Source organism: Pyrus communis, chromosome 8, assembly GCF_041283825.1.
Source record: "Pyrus communis isolate YQ-2024b chromosome 8, ASM4128382v1, whole genome shotgun sequence".
In the NCBI taxonomy this organism is placed as follows: domain Eukaryota; kingdom Viridiplantae; phylum Streptophyta; class Magnoliopsida; order Rosales; family Rosaceae; genus Pyrus; species Pyrus communis.
In genome coordinates this window covers 15,610,381-15,629,474 of record NC_142572.1, presented here as the reverse complement: position 1 = coordinate 15,629,474, position 19,094 = coordinate 15,610,381, and the positions used below count along the sequence as shown (strand labels likewise).

The 19,094-nt window shown below is 36.6% G+C and overlaps 2 protein-coding genes and 1 pseudogene across 4 annotated transcripts; 2 read left to right on the top strand and 1 right to left on the bottom strand.

Annotated features, from left to right (window-relative positions):
• Window positions 1–72: 72 nt before the first annotated feature.
• LOC137717002 (putative beta-1,4-xylosyltransferase IRX9H pseudogene) lies at window positions 73–3,838 on the bottom strand (annotated as a pseudogene). The gene is made up of 4 exons (XR_015965768.1): window positions 2,771–3,838; window positions 1,933–2,183; window positions 1,503–1,711; window positions 73–1,039 (listed from the first exon to the last, which is right to left on the bottom strand). The product of XR_015965768.1 is annotated as a putative beta-1,4-xylosyltransferase IRX9H pseudogene (transcript).
• A 1,426-nt stretch (window positions 3,839–5,264) lies between these two features.
• LOC137717650 (uncharacterized) lies at window positions 5,265–11,259 on the top strand. The gene is made up of 12 exons (XM_068457074.2): window positions 5,265–5,544; window positions 5,815–5,942; window positions 6,049–6,111; window positions 6,352–6,473; window positions 6,556–6,671; window positions 6,793–7,600; window positions 7,871–8,602; window positions 9,241–9,462; window positions 9,542–9,637; window positions 9,723–9,917; window positions 10,034–10,147; window positions 10,734–11,259. Exons 1-12 carry the CDS (start codon window positions 5,444–5,446, stop codon window positions 10,992–10,994), a joined length of 2,958 nt encoding a protein of 985 aa, XP_068313175.2. The 5' UTR covers window positions 5,265–5,443; the 3' UTR covers window positions 10,995–11,259.
• A 2,086-nt stretch (window positions 11,260–13,345) lies between these two features.
• Window positions 13,346–18,419, top strand: LOC137718853 (L-gulonolactone oxidase 3). Of its 2 annotated transcripts, XM_088698122.1 has the most exons (4): window positions 13,346–14,220; window positions 14,618–14,873; window positions 16,844–16,906; window positions 17,513–18,419. In XM_088698122.1, exons 1-4 carry the CDS (start codon window positions 13,537–13,539, stop codon window positions 18,358–18,360), a joined length of 1,851 nt encoding a protein of 616 aa, XP_088554248.1. In that variant the 5' UTR covers window positions 13,346–13,536; the 3' UTR covers window positions 18,361–18,419. The 2 variants fall into 2 exon arrangements, with proteins under 2 accessions (XP_088554248.1, XP_068314484.2); XM_068458383.2 differs by lacking the exon at window positions 16,844–16,906 and having other exon boundaries at window positions 13,354–14,220.
• The last annotated feature ends 675 nt before the right edge of the window (window positions 18,420–19,094 follow it).

Below are 19,094 nucleotides of genomic sequence, written 5' to 3'. Positions count from 1 at the left end.
ATTGATTCTCGTTTGATTCATCCAATCACATGAGTAGAAAAAAAGCGTAGAGTTCATTGAAGAAAAGAAGAATACGAAAATCACTTTTCGCTTATCATTGCATGCACAAATCCTAATACAAATCAAACAAATTTGCTTGTGTTGAAGTAAATATAAAAGGCAGCTGAAATTAAGAAGGCCTCAAGCCATCAATAAAATGCATCAAATGTCTTCCCTTTACTTTAATTCGAGAAATCTTACATTCAAAGAAAGAACTTGAATCCAAGAAAATGGCAACAGCATGACACAACAGCTTGTAAACAATTACAACAAAACCAAGTTCAAGATTAGGGTTCACAACTGTTTCAAAGTAGAAGCAGGAAAGCAAATAGATGTGGTACAAATCATCTAAGAGGATCGAAAAGAGGCCGAGGGCGAATAAAAACAAGAGACAAGTCAACGCGACAGAGATAACGAGAAGAAGAATGCAGATGATGAATGCACCGTGGAGAAATGCAAGTAGGATGAGGTTGAGATTTGGCTCCATCAGAGGATACAGTTGAGGAAAGTAAGAGAGAAGGTCGCGGATGTTATAAAGAAAAAAGGTTGAGCTTGAAGAAGGGAAAAGAATGAAGTGACTTGCACTCATTCTATTGAAAGGCAATGAAGTCATATTTTCTCTGTCATTTGGAGTTCACATCAAGGCATTCTGTTTTGTAAAAAAAAAAAAAAAGTTGATATTGACATAGATGAATCTCGGCATCCTTCTAAGACTTTGCAGTTGACAGTTCAGACAACTTTCCCTACTTCAACAAGTAAATTTTTCTCACGTTAAATAGAGCAGCCTACGAAGGAAATTGGGCATCTCGTATGACTACATGACTAGAGGAATAGAGTTTGATTTAGCAACTGGAAAACGTTGCGAGAAAACTCAACCAATTTGTTGAATGGTCACATGGATCTGCTCAAGTGTTTGAACATTCTGACCCAACATCAACTATAGTCCAGATTAATAATCACTGGCAAGACGATATGTGGATCTTCATCAATCTATCCTGCACTATAAAACAATTTGCATGACATAACCAAGAAGTTATTTTGTTCTATTTAACCATATGTAGCACTTAAACGAAACATTTTGAATTGTCCACCCCTTGCTTCAGCAAGAGCTATCTTTGAAAACCATGTTGGTAGTCACGGGGGAAAGTTCAGCTCTAAGCAACATTCCGACATATATTTACGTCTATATTTGTGCAAAGTCTGGACCAAGAAACTGCATACTAATGACCCTTGAAACATTGAGAATTTTAGGACGCCTTCCCCATATAACTTGTTTTAAACTCTAACAAGAACAACTTTTAAGTGTTAGGCAATTTTCTTTTCAATTCAAACTTTAGTTAACTTTCACATCTCGTAGATTTTTTGCTGATAACATCTTCGAATAAATATTTTCAAAAGAGTGGATGCATTAACTATTTCATGAAGAAATGGCAGAATAATAAAAATAAATTAAGATCAATTACCCTTGCCATCCACATGGACTCTATTCACATTAAGAATTTCACTTAAGTGAGGCAATGACATCTAGGCCATCTTTCATGACCCATTTGGGAGGATAGAAAGTATTCGATGATCCATGGTGATGTTGCCAAACCGTGATTCTTGAGCAATTGTGCAATAAACCTTCCATCTGAATTTCATCTTCGACAACTTGTTCAATAAATGTGCTCATCTGCAGATGCAAACAGTAAGTTAGCTTAAGTGCGGACTTTATTTCTCCAATAGAGGTTGTATTATTGAAGGGTGTGCTTATATATGGTACAAGTAAGTAACTTAGGATGTTCTGGTTACTACATCAGTTTACTTAAAAGATACAACTTCTCTTTCGAAGTCTACCACATGTTCTTTTGCTTTAAAGGTCGTAGAAGTTGCTTATGTTTAAAGGTTACCAACCTTGAAATCATCATTGCCTTCGTCAAGCTGCCTAATGGGTTCAAGTGTTGGTCGATGCTACCTTTTAGGGTCCCAGAGTATCGTACTATTGAAGGCAAATCCTGATATGTCAGCATAAAACCTCTGGAACCTTTTATTTGACTCAGTTACATGCCATCCTATGACCTGAGTTCCATTACAAACAGAGCCTTCAATAAACAGGTTTCATCTTTCCACCTATCATTTTTTCCACGGTCCACGTCCCAAACCGCCTCCAAAAAAATATGAAAAAGGAAAAATAAGTGTCACCACAACATGCTCAGAGAATGCAATGTCAAACAAAGAGAATTTACTAGAGGGGCAAAGATTGTGATCTCTCATACAATACTACATGCACCAATTTTCCAAAATTTAGATACTAATAAATGTGTATGATAATGGAACAATACTTTAGTTGCTAGAATTAAATGAGATTCAAAGTAAAACCACATGGGAACATATAAAACAATGTTGCATCAGTTGGTATTCAAATTTTAGAACTTTATTGTGTTGCGTGTGCTGTTAATCTCTCTACAACAGGTTCTATGAGCAATGAACAGACTATATGCGGAGGATCAGAGGATCTCCAACAGAAAAATGATAATTAACTATGAGATTAACATAAAAGACATGCAGTTCTCATGCTTAATTATCAAGAAGCTCAAAATTTTGTTAAATTCTGCAAATGTAACTAAACCACGTTCTCTTATTTTCTCAGGATATCCACGTGTGATGATGCATAAAAAGATGCTATTCCAACAGCAGTCCCTTACAAATGTAAACTAATACTAAGGAGTTTGGCTTAGAGAAGTGGATATACCTGATCTGCCTCATTTGCTCAAAAATATCGATGGAGTAGACGTTTTCCTCATTTGCAAAGTAGATGATTCCATCAAGACGGTGAGTTTCAATGTAAAAAAGTGCAACATTTCTTTGATGAATACTTTTGTCTCTTACATCAGTAAGATTTTTATTGCAAACAAGATGTTTGTACATAATCCCAGATCTTCTCAAGATGTCAGTTGTTTCTACATATCAATGGATAAGTCTTGATGCTTTGACATGAGATTCGCAGATAAATTCATTAAACCAAAAGGCGTAAGTCCACCGAATAGGCCAACAATGAAACAAACGAAGAAATGGCAAAACGCCCTCCTCCAAGTTTGCCATCTTGGTTTTGAGTCTTTTGATTTCTCAAGAAGCCTATTACACCATGGTGAATAAACTTTGAGAACAAAAGGGTCGAGCAAAGCGGACACAGATGATAAGAATCCATTGGATGAGGAGTAGTTCTGAGCACAAGATGAGGACTTGGACAATGGAGAAGCAACTGAACAGGTTTCCCCATTGAGTGCAGTTCCTACTCGAGGCACCGGAGACAATGTCATTCTAATAGATGCCATCAACACAAACACGGTATCTGATCTAGCTTATTTCAAACTCCACCTCTGCTTACAAACTCTATCACATAGACCAAAATCTATCCAAACAGATTAAAACATTACGGTCTTTCGAACGAATGTTATACCAACAATTTCAAAAGCACTAAATTTCTTCTCTGTATGACCCCCATCAAAAGCTTCATTTTTACCATCAATTGCAGGAAATTGGTGCGTGCATTTCGTATGAAACTAAAATCCAACCTCCAAACAATCCAAGCCCTCCATCTAATCTACTTCTCCACACAAACTCCCAACCCCAACTTACAAAAAAAACAACTTTTTCCCTAAGTTTAAGTTCTTGATCTACAACAACAATATGACTAAAAAGATACAAACTTTAGACCCAAAAACTATTAGATTCCAAATGAAATGCTGAAAAATTCTCAGTAAAACCAAAAAGGTCGCCGCATTACCGTTGAAAAGCAGCTGAGTCTTCGATCTTTCAACCCAACTAGCCCCAAAGCAACCAAACCAGCCAGGCAGCTGCAAACTTCACTCTGTTGAAGCTAGACAAAACGTCAACATTTGGAGCACAAAGTAAAGATGTTAATGGCAGCAATGATGCTTGCCAGGAGTGTTGGAATTTGAATCTCTCTCCCTCTCTCTCTCTCTCATGTAGATTTAGACACCCAAAAAAAAAAAAAAAAAAATACAATACAGTTTTTTCTTGGCTTGGGTGACCGATGGCCTAATTGGTTCTAATTATTTATAATATTTGGTGGGAACTGTAGTGATACAATGATACAATGATCCAATGTGTGTAAAGAAAGAAAATTACAATTTAGTAAGCATACTAAATGCAGAAATCTCTAACTAATTTTTAGCATTGATTTTTTTCCTATACAATTTTAACAGCTATATCTTGAAGATTTATTTTGGGTCAAAGGTATCTCTTGTAAATAGAAAATATTGATTCTATATTATCCTTGATATTGTACATCTTAACTGCTATATTTTCAATTTTTTTTCTTCGTATGAGTATCTCTATGCTTGGTTGGCAACCATTCTACAAACTAAGTGATTTTTCAATGTGCTGAAAACACAGCTCGGTACGCTAAGTATTAGTATACCGGGTCGTGTTCCCACCATTGAAAAATTTCTCCTACCAGAGATTAAGAACGATTTGATCATCTAGCTCCAAGAGTTCCATGAGGTTTCTCTTTGAAATTTTATACCTTGTTTCATGATTTCATCCGAGGAAAAAAAGGAGAAAATGATATGACTTTTTATATAACGGACATTGGAAGCGATATAAAGTGAGATAGTATTAAATATATAAAGATAATTTATTATTGCAAAGAAAATTAACGAAAAATTCAAAAAAACTTTAGTTTTAATGAAAAATGACAAATAAAGGTGTAGTGAATAATACCAGAAAAAGGTAAAAATATGGTTTTTCGTTAAAAATGAATAGTACTGGAAATGTTTCGTTAAAACTCCCTTAGCATTCTGATATCATCAACGTCAACTGATTCAAAAACAAAAGATAAATGAATTCAGAAACAAGGTAGAAGACAATCAACTGGCCTCTAGAAATTCATGAGGAAAGAATTGCCTTTCCTTCTTTTTCTGCAATACCATATATATAAAATAAAACTCTTGAAAAAAAAAAAATATATATATACATATATATATATAATATAACTGAAATGTTAAATTAAGAAGAAAAATAATGTTAAATTAAGAAAAAAATCTCATTTGTAAGAAATCAATTAAACCATTTAATTCGCATAAACGGCAAGTCCAACCCAATTTGGGCCGAGTCTCTCTCAGAAATAAGCCCAAACTCGACCCAACTGTCAAAATGTTCAGCCCGCTAGGACCTGTCCAAACAGAAGGGTATTTCCGCCATTTCATATCCTACTCTCCAAAAGCCGGCTCAATTCGCACCTGTGTGGAACTCTCTCTCCCTCCTTCGAAGTTCGTCCCCTACAAACTCTTCATCGTAGTCTCAGATCCATCGCTCATTCTCTCACCACCATCGATTGAGGAGGGAGAGAGAAGAGAGAGAGAGAGAGAGAGAGAGAGAGAGAGAGTGAGAATCAGTCGCCATGGGCATGGCGGTTCGAGGTTTCGTGCTTCTTCTTCTGTTCTTATCAGCTGCAAATCTCAGTCTTTCGCTCTACGAAGATCAAGTCGGTCTCATGGATTGGTAAGTTTCAAACGCATACTCTCTCTGCTTCATAACTTAGAAATTATCGGAAAAAAGGATTAAATTTTGAAATTCGATTGGAATCACTTCACTCGATTTCTCTGAATCCAAACGGAAGTTAATATCTGAAGAATTCGATCTTATTTCTATCGAATTGAATCGTAACCGAGCTGTTAATCGAAGTTTGAATTTTTTTATTTTAGTTTGTGAATTGATTTTTTTGTTTTGCGGGACTTCGAATTGATTTTGTAAGTTTCTGTTCTGTTGCAGGCACCAGCAGTACATAGGGAAAGTAAAGGAAGCAGTGTTCCATACTCCGAAAAGCGGGCGGAGGCGGGTTGTGGTGTCGACTGAGGAGAATGTTATATCATCGCTTGATCTTCGGCATGGGGGGATAAGTAAGTTCTTCACTATTTGAGATGGAATAATCATATGTGAAATCTGTTTTGTAGTCTCGGCTCAAACACTGAACAGAATGTTAACCAGTGCTTTTGTTTTGTGCAGTTTGGAGACGTGTTCTTGGGAGCAATGATGCTATAGACGGAATCGACATAGCATTGGGAAAATGTAATTGTTATGCCTGCATTCATCATTTTTTCTCATAAACTATATGATTACGTGAACTTTGTGATTGAAAGACTCATAACAAATAAATTTTATATTATCACGTTATGGAATTGGTTAGATAAAAAAGGGGTTGAATTGGGCCGAATTATGTTTTCTCTTATAGGAATCCATTATTAAACGCTTCCGCAATGAACTTATATTGTTGATCCAAAGGTTGAGCGTTCTATTTCGTTTTTTCAGATGTCGTTACCCTTTCGTCAGACGGAAGTATTTTAAGAGCATGGAACCTTCCTGATGGTCAGATGGTTTGGGAATCTTTTCTAGAGGGCTTAGTGTCCTCTAAATCTTTACTAAGTGTCCCGGTTAGTAAACAACAATTACACTCACTCTTCCAATGCTTGAATTATGCTACATGATTCAATCTTACATTTAGTGTTTGTGCAGACAAGTTTGAAAGTTGACAAGGGAAATTTGATCCTTGTTTTTGGTAAAGGGTCTCTACATGCTATTTCTAGCATTGATGGTGAGGTTCTTTGGGAAAAGGATTTTGCAGCTGAAAGGTACGCCTACGTAGAGTTTTGCGATTAATGTAATCATTTGTAATATTAATAATACGATTCATTTTTTTATTTAGTAAATATTGCTATTTCGTTAATATTTTTGTTGTTTCCATGTTTTCAGTATAGAGGTTCAACAGATTATTCAGCCTCTGGGCGGTGATGTAGCTTATGTACTCGGATTTGTTGGTTCTTCCCAGTTTGATGCATATCAAATCAATGTTAGGAACGGAGAGTTGCTGAAGCACAGCAGTGCACCCTTTTCGGGTGGCTTTTCAGGGGAAGCACTGCTTGTTTCTAGTGAAATTCTAGTGACATTGGATTCCACAAGGTCAAAGCTGGTAATTATAAGCTTTCAGGATGGAGAAATTAACTATCAACAGACACCCATATCTGATATTTTTGGGGATTCTCTTGGAACACCAGTGCTGTTACCTTCAAAACTTCCAGGATTGTTTTCTGTAAAACTTAATGGGGCTGTCATATTCATAAGAGTGACTGGTGAAGGAAAGTTGGAGGTGCTGGATAAAGTAAATGATGTGGCGGCTATCAGTGATGCAATCTCACTTTCAGACGGGCAACAGGCTTTTGGACGAGTCCAACATGGAGATGGTAAGATCCATCTTACAGTAAAGCCTACTCATGACTCAAGCACTGATCTGCTCAAAGAAAGTATTGTTGTGGACAATCAGAGGGGGGTTGTTCATAAGGTTTTCATAAACAATTATATCCGGACAGATAGGTCTAATGGGTTTAGGGCCTTAATCGTCATGGAGGATGATTCACTTTTGTTGTTACAACAAGGTGCAGTTGTATGGAGTAGGGAGGATGGGCTTGCCTCAATTATTGATGTAGTGACGTCAGAACTACCTGTGGAAAAGGTAGGTGTATCAGTTGCGAAAGTGGAGCAGAACCTCTTCGATTGGCTCAAGGTATGAACTGTGATATGGTTTAATCGAGTTGGAGACTAAGAAGCTAGGTTAAAAAGTTTAAATTTTGGCATGTTTGAGCATAACTGCGTATGTCATCCCACTTTGTAGAATTGCATAGCAGTTGAGTTTCATATGCAGTGTGCATACATATGCTCTTTTGGTAGTTTGTATACTTTGGTTGTCATTTTGGACCAGGAGTTTTTAGTTAATGTGTCTCATTGACTGTTCTTTTTCTTATTCTTTTTTCATTGATTTTGTGTTATTTTGAAGGGACATGTACTGAAGCTTAAGGGAACCTTAATGCTTGCAAGTGCTACTGATGTTGCCGCTATACAAGAGATGAGGCTAAAAAGTTTTGAAAAGAGCAAACTGACACGTGACCATAATGGTTTTCGGAAGCTCCTCATAGTACTGACGAGAGCAGGAAAACTTTTTGCCTTGCACACCGGATATGGGCAAGTTGTCTGGTCTCTCTTACTGCCTACTCTGCGTAAATCTGAAATGTGCGAGTACCCAACTGGGTTGAAAATTTATCAGTGGCAGGTACCCCATCATCATGCACTGGATGAAAATCCATCTGTCCTCATAGTAGGTCGATGTGGGCAGAGCTCTGAGGCACCAGGTGTTCTTTCTATTGTTGATGCATACACGGGCAAGGAAATTAATTCAATGGCTTCAGTACATTCTATTGTGCAAGTTATACCGCTGCCTTTTACTGATTCGACAGAACAGCGTCTTCATCTACTAATTGATGCTAACCAGTGTGGGCATTTATACCCAAGAACATCTGATGCTATTGATATTTTTCAAAGGGAGTTCACAAACATGTACTGGTACTCAGTTGAAGCTGATAATGGCATTATCAAAGGACATGCTTTGAAAGGCAATTGCAACCAGGAAGCTGTAGATGACTACTGCTTTGAGTCCAAGGATATATGGTTGATTGTATTCCCATCTGACTCAGAGAAAATCATTGCAACTGTGACAAGAAAATTGAGCGAGGTATGATTGTGTCTGGCTATCACGTACTATATAGGTGTAACTGTGTAAGGGAACGTAATGTCCTTGAAAATTTTGCATTTTTTCCTTTTGTTGCATCTGTTATATATATATTTTTAATTTCTTCGCTTTGTTTACTTTTTTATATTATTGGTTCTCTGTATTTTTTGTTATTTCATCTTGTAGATCATTCCCTCTATACTTTGTCATGTAGATTCTATCATTCCACAGTCAATCTTTTAACAAACTTTGGTCTTACTAGTTCTCTTGGCATGGCCAGTTTTGTTGGAAAGAGGATTCGGTGGTGTGATTTACTACTCTGTTTGTTCTGTAGTGTTTGGTCAGAAAGGAATAGTAGGTTCCTTGAGGAGTGCAGTACTGTAATCATGAGCTTAACATAAACTTTTTTTAGATTGTTATGATTTCTTTATTGTTATTTCATTCTATCATTACTTGCTTGCACTATAGACTTCTATTTGTTTTTTCACATTTTCAGCCTTGTACTTGGGTTGTTGCCCCTGGCCACTCTATAATAAAATGGATTTTACTTCTCGAAAAAGAAGAAATTTGGTTGTTCAGTCTTTTGGGTATGCTTTGCCGTTTTATGTTTTTGTAACAAAGGTTCGTGATTCTCCGTCCAGGTGGTTCATACTCAAGCAAAGGTTATTGCAGACTCAGAGGTGATGTATAAATACATATCTAAGAATCTACTCTTTGTGGCAACTGTTGCACCAAAAGGCAGTGGTGAAATTGGAACAGCTACCCCAGAGGAGTCCTGGTTGACTGTATATCTTATTGATACTGTAACCGGTCGTATATTGCACCGGATGACCCATCACGGTTCACAGGGGCCTGTCCATGCTGTAAGCTTTCCTTCGGCTTGGTTTATGGTTGTGTAATGGAGAATTTGAGAGACAATTAACAACTTTCTTCATCATGCAGGTTTTCAGTGAGAATTGGGTTGTTTACCACTACTTCAATCTTAGAGCACACAGAAACGAAATGTCAGTCATTGAGATATATGATCAGTCCCGAGCGGTATGCTGAAAAACTCAATATATTATGTATAATTGTCCAATGGTTCCCATTAAATATGCAATCTGAATCAAAATGCAATTCACAGGATAATAAGGATGTTTTGAAGCTTGTTCTTGGGAAGCATAATCTTACTTCACCAATTTCATCATATTCTCGACCAGAGGTTGTGACGAAATCACAGTCTTACTATTTCACGTATTCTGTTAAAGCAATAGATGTGACGTTAACAGCAAAGGGTATAACATCAAAGCAGCTTCTCATTGGTACAATCAATGATCAGGTAGGGTACTACCTTTCATGATCCTGAGATACTATTTTGTTTCGTTCTTTAGGACTCCATTCCTTGTTTTACACTTGCTCTTACATATCCCTTTGACGAGGGTTAACACTTTGTAGGTTTTGGCACTTGACAAGCGTTATCTGGATCCCCGTCGGTCACTTAATCCCACACAAGCAGAGAAAGAGGAAGGCATTATTCCTCTAACTGATGCATTGCCAATAATTCCTCAGGTATGCTAGTAGTATGTACCATCATCATTATGAGAGCATATATTGCAAAGCAATTCTTAATATTTCCTTGATCCTCTTAATTCTTAGCAAGATTTACCTTAAATCTTCGACTGCATGATTAATTTTACAAAAATCTGATGGCTATCAATTTAGTCGTTGGATTTTAAATGTGGGAGGTTGAAGTGGACTGAATACAAGATATGCTTGTTTGGGTTCATATTTCCTTGGCTATCTTAATATCTTATTATTTAGAGTCCAGTCTTCAAAGAATACAAGATATGCTTGTTTGGGTTCATATTTCCTTGGCTATCTTAATATCTTATTATTTAGAGTCGAGTCTTCAAAGAAGCAGCTTTCTGGTATGTTACTTTTGAGCGGTATTTGGAAATCACAATCTTGGTGAATTTTCATGGAATCGGAATGGTTGTGGTGTTTAAAGTGCTAATACAGATTCTTGAGAAATGGGAGCTGTGCTTATTGATCCTTCACTTAGCAATTTCTAGAAACCTGCATTGGAATTTTGTTATAGCTCTAAAATTTCAAGCACCATGCTTTCTATATGCTAATATTTGTCCGAATCCTGCAGTCATATGTGACACATAACCTCAAAGTGGAAGGACTTCGAGGCATCGTGACAGTACCTGCCAAGCTGGAATCAACAACCCTTGCCTTTACATACGGAGTGGATCTGTTTTTGACTCAACTGGCTCCCTCAAGGACCTATGATTCGCTAACTGATGATTTCAGCTACGCGTTGCTTCTCATCACCATAGTTGCTCTCATAGCAGCAATCTTTGTAACATGGGTCTGGTCGGAGAAGAAAGAACTAAAAGAGAAGTGGAGGTAACCTGTCTTCTAGGTATTTCGTCCTGACATTTTTGTTTTCCCCCCACCCTTATTTTAACTTAAATTAGGAGGTTTACTCCCTAGTTGTAATTTTAGCATGCCTACCTTTAGAGGCATTTTTTGTTGTAAAAAAATTCCCTATATTTTTGCCTCGACGTTCGACATTCCAGATTGTGTCTTGTACATTTGAAGTGCGAGAAAATAGTGACCTCTTTCACGCTCTTTTTCTAAAGTAGTAGAAGTGTCTCGTGACATTTTTCTCACCATTGGTACTGGACTTCACATAACGGTGTACCTGTGCAATGTATGTTCACGTAGTCCTGATCTTAAATTACTGTTTGGTACGTGAGATGGAACAAAACGTAGTGCTTCGAATGCACTCGTCTCAAGTTTGGTGCACCAAATTGTCTGGGATGTGCTGTTCCGTGAAACAAATTTTAATCTTTTTTTATTCCACCTTTCCCCGGAACTTGTTCCGGCCTATGGAACACAAAATTATAAATGTTTTTAACAACTATACCCCTTCTCTTTCTCATTAATTCCACTGTCTACCCTCCCTCTCTCTCCCGTGGCCTCCCTCTCTTTTACCCTCTCTCTCTTGTAGCCTCCTCCTCCCCCACCACAAACCTAGCAAACCCATCCGAACCAAACCCTACCTTCCTCCTGCCGCCAGCGACGCCCAGGACTCGCATAGCAAGCACCGGCGAGCCTTTTCCGACGACGACGAGGCCGTCGAGAAGTCGTCCAAGCGCCACAAGCACTGCCACCACCACCACCACTGCCGCCACCATCACCGTCACTGTCACGTTGGCAAAAAGCGCGAAGAGGAGACCAAGGCCATCTTTGACGATGTCGAAGTTCCTCCACTGCCGCCTGTTCAGTCCCTCCGCACTCCACCTTCTCCGACGCCGTCACCATAGCCAGGCCGTCACTGTAAGCCTAGGGAGGATGACGACGATGCTGCAGAAATTGATTGAAATGAATTTGAGGGAGTTGGGGGTTTTGGTGGGCAGGGGGACAATGAGGGAGGAATTGCAAAATGGATCCTTTGAGGGAGTTGGGTTCGGAGGAGAGGAAGACGGGATGGAGATGGTGGCTGAATTTTCGACGACTAAGAAGATTCTGCGGCAGAAATGGTTGATCTGTGCGAAGAAGAAGATGACGGCGTGGGTTGATCTGAATTGGGAAATTGGGTTTTGATCTGAAATGTTGAAAACAGGGTGAAGTGGGTTTGGAATGAGAGTCTTCGAGTATTTTTATTAATTTTTTAAAATTTAAACTTTTTAATTGTACTTTAGGCACATGGGTAAGTTAATCATTTAATCTTTTAGTTTCATTTGCCATGCGTTTACCAAATGCAGAGCATAATAATTATCCCTTTTCATCTTGTGCGTTCCAAACATAACACGGAATCTCTGCTCTGTCCCATTTCATCCTGTTCCATTCCGTCTGTACCAAATGCATGCTACCTAAAGTAATCAATGTTCATGAAATAATGAGATTATTAATTTGGTTTGAGGAGTTAAAATTTCTCAACGATGAATGAATAGCATAAAGAAAAAGTTGAAAGTGCATGTTAGATACTAATTCATCAAACACTTGAAAGTGACTTTTCAAGAAAAATAAGAAGAAATTTATTCTGGGTAGTGAATCTCACACTCGTATCCTCGTTTTTCACTAATTTTCTTGTTCGTCTTTTTTCTTCAATTAAAATGTGAAGAAAATTGGAATGCGAGAATCACAATAAGATGTAATCGGAAGCCGAAATGCACGTCATGTTATTTTTGAATTTTGTTTATATTTTTCCCTCAAAGTACTGGAACCTCTGTATATAGGCTAGCACACTCCCCCCACACTATCACACGCCCACGCCCATGTCCTTGCAACTTTCACCATCTCCATCCGGACCATCTCCATCTCCGTCGACTCTCTCTTCTTCCAATGAAACCATTCTCTCTCTCTCTCTCTCTCTCTCTCTCTCTCAGGGAGTGGCCCCGATGGGGCAGCTTGTTGAAGATGATAATTGTGGGTAAGGAGTGTATATATTTTTTATGAATTAGAAAATATTTATATTTGGTTAACAGTATAATCTAGCACTTATATTATCTTTTCGTTTTAATTTTTTTATTTATATTTTATTGGTCTACATTGCCGACATCCGATATGTTAATGGAAAATCAGACGGTGTTACACGACAAAGGTTCAATTACGGACATCTGATGCTAAATGGCCCAACTCCCGAAAGATATTTTCTGGCCTCCAGAAAGATATGTTGTTTTGTATTAAATTAGATATGGGCATAGATTTACAATATCCAACCATAAAGGGCCATACCCAAGTTGGTATACATAATACGCTTATTTATTTAAGTTTTACAAATCTTAGTGTACACTTCAAGTAATTAATTAATTCCATTAATTGGCTCATTCCCTTTAAAGCATTGCCTTCTTCCTTATCCCTTATCCCCACCCACTCCCTTTGAAACCTAAAAACCTCCTTCAAACTTTGTACAACAACCAGTCCTAAATTTAATTAGAATAATTATGCACAGCTTTTGGTGGCTCCTTGGAGTTCTTCACCATGTCATTTGGGTTGCAACCATGCTCATTACCAGCCAAGCCATGCCGCCACCGCCCCCGATTCAATGCGACGCATCAACCGGCTGCAACCTCTCCAACTCCTACGGGGTATGGGGTGACAGAACAGATTGCCATGTTCCATCCGCCGCACACCCACAAACGGAGGAAGACCTCCGCCTCGCTGTGGCTTTTGCGAGCAAAAACAAGATCAAGATCAAAGTGGTGAGCAAATTTTCACATACCATACCAAAGTTGGCATGTCCTGACATGAGTTTTGGAGACGCAATGCTAATAAGCACGGCTAATGTTAATTCCACAATCGAAATCGACGCAGCGAATTTAGCTGTCACGGTGGATGCTGGCGTAGGGCTACGTCAGTTGATCGACAAAGTGGAGGAAGCTGGGCTGAGCTTGGTGGCTGCGCCGTATTGGGAGGGTGTGAGCGTAGGAGGGCTTATAAGCACGGGGGCGCATGGAAGCTCGTGGCGGGGAAGAGGAGGAGCTGTGCATGATCATGTTATTGGTCTCAATCTTGTTGTTCCAGCAAATCAATCGGAAGGGTATGCCAAAGTTCTCAGGTTAGATTCTAAGGATGAAATCTTCAAAGCTGCCAAAGTTTCATTGGGGTTGCTGGGTATCATCTCCAAGGTTGGTAATCTCTCCATTTTTGGAACTCATTGCCAATATTTTAGAGGCTTTAACTTATTACACCAACTTTAGGTTACCAATTGATTTAACACTTCCTTATTTTTGGTGGAAAAGTAAAGGTCTAAAGTGTGTAAGACAGAAAACAAATGAAACATTGTCATAAAATTTAGAGCTTAAAAATTAATGTGATAAGTTGGCGTCTGGACTACTACTCGTTAATAGTAGAAAAATCTTCAGGAAAACAAATTCTTTTGTGAGAATAGAATGACAAGCCACGTAATCAGGTAGCGTGTACTAAAGTTTTTCTTCGTTGATAGCTATGTAAAGTTGGATAACTTTCTTATAATTAAGTAATTGAATTATTGAACAAAGATTTAATTAGAAATTGCCCAAATAGGTGAAATTGAGATTGGAGCCAGCATTCAAAAGAAGCATAGCCTATAACTTTACAGACGATGCTCAAATTGAGGACATATACATGGACCATGCACAAAAATATGAGTTTGGAGACATAACATGGTATCCATCGAAGCATACGGCTGCATACAGATATGATAACAGACTTCCTTTAACCGCATCAGGCGATGGAACATACGATTTTTTAGGCTTCCAGTCCAATTCTGTTGTGGTCTCCAAGACTATAAGACTAACAGGTGATGATGCCTTTAACGTTCTTTCATTCTTAATTAATTTCTCTTCTTTTGATGTTAGTAACTTAGTATATATTACTTTCACAATTTTTTAGCATCGTCTGGTCAGTTTTCGTTAAGTATTGTTTATATTCAATTTTAAATAAAAAAAATTTACAATAATTTCTAACCGCACGATATATGTTGAGCGAATGTGATTGGAGAATCTCCGGGATCCTCACAGAGGATCGAGAGAGGATCTTCATTCCATTACTTCTTCTGTTAGTTGTATATAGAAGCAAGAGAAGAGATCTTCTCCGAATCTCTTCCACCAAGACCATCGGATCAAGTGATCTGGGCCATTCAAATTTCATCAAAAGGCAAAAAGTTATTGCAACTTTTAAAGAGTCAAAATAGGTGGACCGTTGGATGAAATTTAAAAGTCCGAATCACTTGATCCGGTGATCTTGGTGGAAGGGATCCGGAGATGATCTCTTCTCTAGAAGAAAAACATTAATCATTTCACATATGTGGGACCATTGCTAACAATAGATCTCACCTCCAACTCGAAGGTAAATCATAAGCACAACCAAATAAGTTTATCTGTCTTAATGTGAAATATTATTCTGATGAGAGAGATAGTGCGAGACAATATACACCCATTTGCATTTAAGTTTGTTTAAACCTATTTAGAGATGTAGGTACATACATTCATATATCATTTCTTTAATTTCAAGTCATGGGTTTCATATATCATTTAATTTTTTAAAACTTGATATATAAGTTCAAATTTTTTAGTCAATATTGAAAATAATCTAGTTTGTTAAAAAAAAGTCCAATTGGTTAAGTTTACGATTATTTTATAATCAATAATTATCTATTTAATGATAAAATTTATTATAAAAATTAAATTTCTTTTTAATTATTTCTTCTCAATTCTTTTTTTGTTATTTCTTGTTCTTGTCCTTGCTCTAAACACTATTTATAGATTTTATTTTTAATTTTTATAATCAACCTATATTACAGGTTAATTGTATTCATTTACCTATATAATAGATTAATGTGTCTTACTTGTAGGTATATTATGTTTTGTACCTTTTAGTTAGGATTCATATCTCGCTTATAGGCAGGGCTGGCCTATACCCAGTGCAGGTAGGGTGACCGTCTGAAGTCCAAAAACATTCAGGGCACCAAAATTATTAGGATGATATATTTATATATATGTTTTGATAAGAGTATAAATTTATAAAATTTGGTTTGGTGACAAAGAAATTTAACTAAAAGTTGTGGTTTTGTCATTTGAAAATAATGAAGAGGTCTTGGGTTCAAAACACCACATGTGCTTATTTACTTTTCAATTTTTACAAATTTCTTTTCATAAGAGTATAAATTTATAAAATTTAGTTAAATGATCAAGAAGTTTAATCAGAGCAATAGTTTTTGTTGTTCTAAATTAACGAGATTTCCTAAGTTCAAAATGCTATATGCGTGTTTATTCTTTTCAATTTTTACGAATATTTGTTTGTTGTTAATTTATTTTTAGTTACTAGCTAGTAGCTATGTGGGTTGCTGTTTTTAAATATTCATTTGAATTCAAGTCTAATATTCTACAAGGAGTAATACGTAGACCAATTTTTTAGAGTAAATTTGCAAATCATATGACGTGTCGTCAAAAGGTTTAATTTAGTGCCCATTCATTACTTATACATATTAATTAAAGACTCGAAAACATCATTAGTTTTTGAGTCTCATATTGACAAGGTTAGTAAAGAAGAAAAAACACCTCTCGATTTATACAAACACCTGAAAAGTTCAGATGGAAAACAAAACTCATCGCCTATTTACGTATAAGCTCGGACTTTTTTGGTTTCCTTCTCTGGATACAAAATAAATTAGTCTTTATGTATTTATAAATTATTGAGTTTGAACTGCTTTTCTAAGTATAATTTTATCGATGTCTTATGTGTGAAAATAAATAATTTTCTTATATGAAGTTAGGGCACATTTTTTGGCGTCGCTCCAGGCCTCAAAATTCTATGGACTGGCCCTGCTTATAGGTATAATATAAATTCATATATTTGTTACTTGAGTCAGGGTCGCATGTTTTTCTAGATGATTTTGTGTTAGTATATTAGATTTTTATTAGAAGATATTAAGTAAGTTATTAAAACTAGAAGATTTTAATTTTATCTTTAATATTTTTTAAAATATAAAATGAATATGAAAAATAAAAATAAAGAAAAGATACTTGGACTTAATTTCATAATTCTGTTCAAAATAAAAAAATAAAAAAAGATACTTGGACTTAATCTTAGAATTCTGTTGATTTTTGGATCCATATCTAAATGGCCCTATTTTAAATGATTGATATAATATAGTACCTCTCCAGTAGGAAGTGCTAACGCCTGTTGCGTGTGGATGCATAATGCGTCTTCATGCATAGTACATGATCATTCATTACTCAAAATGTCATTAGCCCGTACGTGACTGACTATATACATCATACCTAACTGTGCATAACATACCTCTATGGAGCCATGCTTTCAGAAAAGAGGTATATATAGTCGATAGTCAGTAAAAATGGTACAAATAGTTTAATTCATTACATTATTATAGTATTTTAGACATAAAACTAAAAGATGGTGTAAATTCGAAACGTGCAGAGAAAACAATCGACAGCGGACGAAGCTCGATTGGGAAATGCACACTAGCATCTACAGTTTTGGAGGCCAAGAAATTAGTGGCCAATGGTTTGAAAAATAACCTAATCTTCACTGGGTACCCAGTTGTAGGTCATCAGGGTAAAATGCAAACCTCAGGTTCATGTCTGTACTCGGCAGGCACAGACAAATCCTGTGCGTGGGACCCAAGAATCAACGGCCTCTTCTTCTACGAGACAACGGCAATATTTCCAGCATCAAAATTTGCAGACTTCATCCGAGACGTCAAAAAACTACGAGACCTTAAACCAGAAAACTTCTGTGGGGTGGATATTTACAATGGTTTTCTAATCAGATTCATTAGGGTTTCCGATGCGTATCTTGGTCAACAAGAAAACTCCGTGGTCGTTGACTTTAATTACTACAGAGCCGATGATGCTTCGACTCCAAGGTTCAATCAAGACGTGTGGGAAGAGGTGGAGCAACTGGCGTTTTTCAAGCATGGGGCAAAGCCACACTGGGCTAAAAACAGAAACGCAGCGTTTTTGGACGTGCAGAAAAAGTACCCCAATTTTAACAAGTTTTTGGGTGTGAAAAGACGGTTGGATCCTCAAAATATATTGTCGAGCGAATGGTCGGATGAGATCTTATCTGGGAAAGAAGGTGCAAAGCGTGACGGGTGTGCTTTGGAGGGTCTTTGTGTATGTTCTGAAGATCGGCATTGCAGCCCGGCGAAAGGGTATTTCTGTAAACCTGGACTTGTTTATAAGGAGGCTAGAGTTTGTAGGTACTCATCATCACCATCCTCTGTGGGATCAGAGAGTTACAAAACTGATGCATTATTTGATTAATTATTTCTGAGTGTTAATAACAATTTAGTAAATAAATTATACAAATATTGTTGATAATATGAATGATTGTGCATAGTAGATTTTGATACTTTTTCATATACATTTCAGAGAAAAATAATTTAAATTTAAATTATAGACAAAAAAGAAAAAAAAAACGAATTTACTTTGTAACACCAAAGATATTTTATAACTAATAATCAATTAGAGCACTACAAGAGAAATATAAGAAGGATTTTTTTACTCCATTTGAACTCTTGAAGTGATTTTATAAAACTTTTAGTCGTTGGGATTTCTTTTTCTTCTAATTTACTGGTGAAGTTTCTTTGGAAATTAGATTTTAATCCTTAAATAAGATGAAGTTTAGAAAAATGTCTTATACAAGATTAAAAATTGATGTTAGTCCCTAGACTATTTAATGCCATTATATGTATTTAATATCTTTTTTTATTTATAATTTTATGGTGTTCATAAATAAAATTTTAAGATTATATTATAAATTTTAATTCTCATTATGGTAAGTATCTTATATAAGAAAATATTTTCGTAGAGATTTTTAGGTACACTTATACTTTTGCATATTGTCTTATGCACCACTAATTCATTGTAATATTATTTAGGTATGCACATTTCGGTACACTAGCTTAGTATAATTTATTTCGGTATGAATATTTCAGTACACTAGTTTAGTATATAATATAGTTAGGTATGAACATTTCGGTACACTAGCTTAGTAT